General features: G+C 44.5%; 1 protein-coding gene across 1 annotated transcript in view; it reads left to right on the forward strand.

Moving 5' to 3' along the window:
- cacna1ia (calcium voltage-gated channel subunit alpha1 Ia) overlaps window positions 1-6,000 on the forward strand; it is a 184,512-nt gene that overhangs the window by 136,484 nt on the left and 42,028 nt on the right. Inside the window, exons 21-22 of the mRNA XM_041177622.1 lie at window positions 508-633; window positions 4,783-4,872. Coding sequence (XP_041033556.1) covers window positions 508-633; window positions 4,783-4,872 — 216 coding nt within the window. The remainder of the gene's footprint in view (window positions 1-507; window positions 634-4,782; window positions 4,873-6,000) is intronic.

Raw genomic sequence — 6,000 nt, forward strand, 5'->3', positions numbered from 1 at the left:
CCGGACTGGCCTGTTTTGTCCGCAATGCTTTTCTAGGGATCTAATAGTTAGAAGAAGTTTATACTGAACTAAACAACCTGCTCCGATGTGATTAGGCACCTACTAGAATGGAAAGCTTGGTAGAAACACTAGGAGGTATAGTTGTGATTGCTGCAGGCTGTTTTCACTTGTACAAGACTCCACGAAGTTGGCCTAGTTACAGGAATCAGTGTTGAAAACATTGGAGTCTCCACTTTAGGTGAAATTGGCAATGCAGACAACGAAATTGCACTCATCTTGAAAAGGACTTTTTCTCTTGAGTTTCTGCTCAACTCATTTGCATTTTGTAGAACATAAAATCATCCTCCCCCCCCACTTCGCACTGTTCTCCCAAAGCAGATTTACAACCACGCCACCATTAAACCTGCTGAGTTTTTCCAGGTAATTCTGTTGTTGTTTTGGATTTCCAGCATCCGCAGTTTTTTTGTTTTTACCACCATTAATTCTGCTCTTTGATTTTCTTTTCAGCTTTTCAAAGGGAAGTTCTACTACTGCCAGGGTCACGACACTCGCAATGTCACCAACAGGTCGGACTGCTTGCTGGCCAACTACAGGTGGATCCATCACAAGTACAACTTTGACAACCTGGGACAGGTACAGATTTCTTTCCCAACAGCAGGATCTCCCGGTCACTGAGCGGGGGCGGGGCCTGCTCGCCAACACGTAAAGTGATGTGGGATGATGTCGACGTCGGGTGGAACTCCCGTCATTTCCCCGCGTCAATTCCATTTTCAGGTCGGCGGGGGGGGGGAGGGGGGGGCGCAGCCGAGTCAGCTGACCTGTCAACGGCCTATTGAGGCCATTGAAAAAACTAATTAAAGTCATTAATGGACCTGCCTGTCTAACCTTAAGGTTGGCGGGCAGGCCGAGAACCCTGGTGGGCTTCGGAAAAAGCATGAAACCTCGTCCATGGGCGGGATGAGGTTCCATGAGGGTATTTAAATGTTTATGAAAGGTTTCAATAAAAGTTATGGACATGTCCCAACTCAGGTGACAGTGTCACATGAGGGGACATGTCCGGGAGATTTTTTTATCATTTGTATTGCAAATTTGAATTCCGAGCCGATCTCCCTGAGGCAGCACTTAGCCTCAGGGAGATCTGTGCGCTCTTTCGTGCACATGCGTGAAAGAATGCACTGCCGGCTAAGGGAGTGGAGCTGTATAAAATGCTAGTTAGGCCACAGCTGGAGTGCTGTGTGTAGTTCTGGTCGCCACATTATAGGAAGGATGTGATTGCACTGGAGACGATGCAGAGGAGATTCACCAGGATGTTGCCTGCTATGGAGAGAGACTGGATAGGCTAGGGTATACAAAATTATGATTAGAAAAAATTATGAGTAGGGTAGATAGGAAGAAACTTTTCCCCTTAGTGGGGGTGTCAATAACCAGGGGGCATAGATTTACGGTAAGGGGCAGGAGGTTTAGAGCGGATTTGAGGTAAGTTTTTTCCACCCAGAGGGTGGTTGGAATCTGGAACACAGTGCCTGAAGGGGTGGTAGAGGCAGGAACTCTCACAACATTTAAGAAGTATTTAGATGTGTGTGGGAAACGCCATAGCATACAGGGCTATGGGCCAAGTGCTGGAAAATGGTATTAGAATAGATAGGGGGTTGATGAAAGGCACAGACACGATGGGCCGAAGGGCCTGTTTCTGTGCTGAATAACTCTATGACTCTATGATCTTTGGCTGACAAAAAAAACCTATCAATCTCCGTTTTAAAATGAACAATTGATCAGCTATTAATGGCCATTTGCAGTGGCATCGTGATATTGTCACTGAATTAGTATTCCAGAGGCCCACCATGGTAGATGGTGAAATTTGGATTCAATGCTAAAAAACCTGGAATTAAAAGCCTGATGATGACCCTGGAACCATTGTCGATAGTTGTAAAAACCCACCTGATTAACTAATGTCCTTTTTAGGAAGGAAGTTCACCATCCTTACCTGGTCTGGCCTACATGTGACTCCAGATCCACAGCAATGTGATTGACTCTTAAATGCCCTCTGAACAAGGGTAGTTAGGGATGGGCAACAAGTGCTGGCCTAGCCAGCGACACCCACATCCCATGAATGAATGAAAAAAAGGAGTTTTAAACTTCTAACAACCTTTGCATGGACAAGTAGAGCCCAATTTCACTCCTGTGGGGTTGGCTGTAATTTGTAGACTCTGCCCCCTGGTCCTAGACTCCCCAACCAGCGGAAGTAGTTTCTCACTATCGACGTTCAGTTCCTCTTAGTGTAACCTAGAAACGTTGATCAAACCACCCCTTAACCTTCTAAATTCCAGGGAATGCAACCCTGGTTGTGTAATCTTTCCTCATGACTAAATCTCTGTGCATGTGGTGAATGAAAAATGGCAGATTCCAATCTGTCACTTGTTGAGATCTGAGCTGTGGCAAGTGGTAAAGTGAAGAACTATAAGACCATAAGATGTAGCAACAGAAGTAGGCCATTTGGCCCATCGAGTCTGCTCCGCCATTCAATGAGATTATGCCTGACCTGATAATCCTTAACAAAAACAGAATTACCTGGAAAAACTCAGCAGGTCTGGCAGCATCGGCAGAGAAGAAAAGAGTTGATGTTTCGAGTCCTCATGACCCTTCAACAGACCCTTCCTGTTCTATTGAAGGGTCATGAGGACTCGAAATGTCAACTCTTTTCTTCTCTGCCAATGCTGCCAGATCTGCTGAGTTTTTCCAGGTAATTCTGTTTTTGTTTTGGATTTCCAGCATCCGCAGTTTTTTTGTTTTTATCTGATAATCCTTAATTCCACTTTCCTGCCTTTTCCCATTAACCCTTGATTCCCTTACTGATTAAAAATCTGTCTATCTCAGCGTTGAATATACTTAACAACCCAACCTCTACAGTCCTCTGCGGTAAAGAATTCCACAGATTGACTACCCTCTGAGAAAAGAAATTCCTCCTCATACCTGAGTTAAATAGGTGACCCCTCACTCTGAGATTATGCCCTCTGGTCCTAGACTCTCCCACAAGAGGAAACAACCTCTCAGCATCTACCCTGTCAAGCCCCCTAAGAATCTTATATGTTTCAATAAGGTCACCTCTCATTCTTCTAAACTCCAATGAGTACAGGCCCAACCTACTCAACCTCTCATAAGAAAATCCCCCCATACCCAGGATCAACCTGGTGATCCTTCTCTGCACTGCCTCCAGTGCCAGTATATCTTTCCTTAGACTAGGGGACCAAATCTGTTCACGGTATTCTAGATGTGATCTAACTAGTGCCTTATATAGTTTTGGCAAAACTTCCCTATTTTTATATTCCATTCCCTTTGAAATAAAGGCCAACATTCCATTTGCCTTCCCTATTACCTGCTGAACTTGTACGCTAGCTTTTTGGGATTCATGCACAAGGACTCCCAAATCCCTCTGTGCTGCAGCTTTCTGCAGTCTTTCTCCATTTAAATAATTTTCAGCTCCTCTATTCTTCCTGCCAAAGTGCATAACCTCACATTATATTCCATCTGCCAAGTTTTTGCCCACTCACTTAACCTGTCTATATCCCTCTGTAGACTCTTTGCATCATCCTCGCCACTTGCCTTCCCACCTATTTTTGTATCACCTGCAAACTTGGCAACAGTGCATTCACTTGCCTCATCTAAGTCATTAATATATATTGTAAATAATTGTGGCCCCAGCACTGATCCCTGTGGCACCCCACTAGTTACAGGTTGCCATCCTGAAAATGCCCCCCTTATCCCAACTCTCTGTCTTCTATTAGTTAGCCAACCCTCTATCTATGCTAATATACTACCCCAAACACCATAGGCTCTCACATTATTTAAGTAGCCTTATCGAATGCCTTTTGGAAATCCAAATGTATTTCATCTACTCTTTCACTTTTATCTACCATGCTTGTTACCTCCTCAAAGAATTCTAATAACTCGTCAGGCATGATTTCCCCTTCATGAAACCATGCTGACCCTACTTGATTAGATTAGGCATTTCTAAATGCTCTGCTATTACACCCTTTAATAGACTCTAACATTTTCCCAATGACGGATGTTAAGCTAACTAGCCTAGTCTCAGCTGCTCTGATTTCTTGTAGCCACTGACACAACAGTGACCCAGCTAAAGGACGAGTGACCCAGCCCTTGTCCTCTCTGCCAGAGGATGCTACAAGGTTCAAAGTCAGAGTAGAGCCAACAAAAATGGGGCGGGGGTGGGGGTTGTAGAATGGGGAAGAAAAATTGTGGGGAAAGATGTTTAAAAGGAACAGATGTTTCTATCCAATGATACCATGATAACTGGCATGGTTTTGGGATGAAAGGACGCAATAATGAAAAGGGCAAAATAATGAAATCTTCAAAGAGCAGGGCAATGTAATCATCGTGAATGTATGTAAATGGAGTGAAAGAATATTTGTAAAAACTTGCGAGTGACAGCGCCATGTTAAAAGGGCAGTAGCCTTGTTAGAGTAGCCTCTTATTAAAGCGTTTGAAGAAGGAACTACTCTGTCTGTCAGTCACAGGTGCTAACTTTTACACCTAGCTTGATTATACTGGGTTTTTCACAAACTGATTATTCCTTCACTTTATTCGCCTTGCTGGTAGACTGGTTTGCTGGCTGACTTGAGGCTACACTATTATTAAAGGTAGATTTGACCAAGGAGTGAGCTACTCAGGGATCTAACATTCCTTTCCAAATATTCCTGTGTTCTGATGTTGTTAGCGCAGTCAGCCTTCCATTTCGCAAATGGTACCTCTGTCTTTCCTCCACAGGCTCTGATGTCACTCTTTGTACTGGCCTCCAAGGATGGCTGGGTCAACATTATGTATCATGGTCTGGATGCCGTTTCCATCGACCAACAGGTAAAGGCCCTGATCTTTAAAAGAAAGACTTGCATTTCTGTAGCATCTTTCACAATCGCAGGACATCTCAAAATACTTTACCGTCAACGAAGTGCTTTTTAAAATGTAGTCGCCATTGTAACGTAGGAAACGTGGCAGCCAATTTGCGCACAGCAAGCTCCCACAAACAGCAGTGTGATAATGAGTAGATAATCTTGGTCTTATTTTTATGGTCAAATTTTATGGTATTCAAAGAGGGCCAGGACACCAGGGAAAATGCTCCTGCCCTTCTTCGAAATCATATCTAGGGGATCCTTTCTGACCACCTGAGAGATTAAGCAGGGCCTCAGTTTAAGATTATAAATGAAAGATGAGACTGGGAATGTCAGCCTAAATATTGTTGAGTTTCTGGAGTTTCTGGGAACTTGAAGCCACAGGTTTGGAATGTTACCCACTGAGACCATGCCTGGTCACTGGGCACGAACAGGGGTGATGCCCAGTTTGCTGTCAAAAATGATTTAATATCCATTCTCAGGATGTGGGCATCATTGGAAAGACTGGAATTTAATGCCCATCCCTAACTGCCCCTTGAGAGGGTAGTGGTAAGTGGCCTTCTTGAACCGCCACAGTCCGTGATGTGTAGGTACACCCACAGTGCTGTTTGGGGGGAGTTCCAGGATTTTGGCCCAGCGATGCTGAAGGAATTGCACTATAGTTCCAAGTTAGATTGGTTGTTGGACATTGAGGAGAAGTTGCAGGTGTTCCCATGTGCCTGCTGCCCCTTGTCCTCCTAGTTGGTAGAGGTTGTGGGTTTTGGCAGGTCCCGCTATTTGTCCAAGTGCACTCGAGGGCACTGGCAACTGTAGCACTGAAGCACAGAAAGGTAAGTTTAAGAGCAAAAAAAGGAAGAAAGCCTTTTATGAGGAGAGCCTGTGCATGAGCAACAACACTGATTAACTGGCAGGCACTTCATCATCAATGAATAACAAAGCTTCACAGCAATGCAACAATTTGAAGCATTGTCACTGATCCCTATCTCTGTATCCTCCTCCTGTCCCATCATCCTCCAAGATCTCTGCTCCTGCAGTTCTGGTCTCTTGCACACCCCAGTTGCCATCACTCCACTACTGTGTGGCCTCAAGCTCTGGA

This window comes from Carcharodon carcharias, chromosome 31 (genome assembly GCF_017639515.1).
Source record: "Carcharodon carcharias isolate sCarCar2 chromosome 31, sCarCar2.pri, whole genome shotgun sequence".
NCBI lineage: Eukaryota > Metazoa > Chordata > Chondrichthyes > Lamniformes > Lamnidae > Carcharodon > Carcharodon carcharias.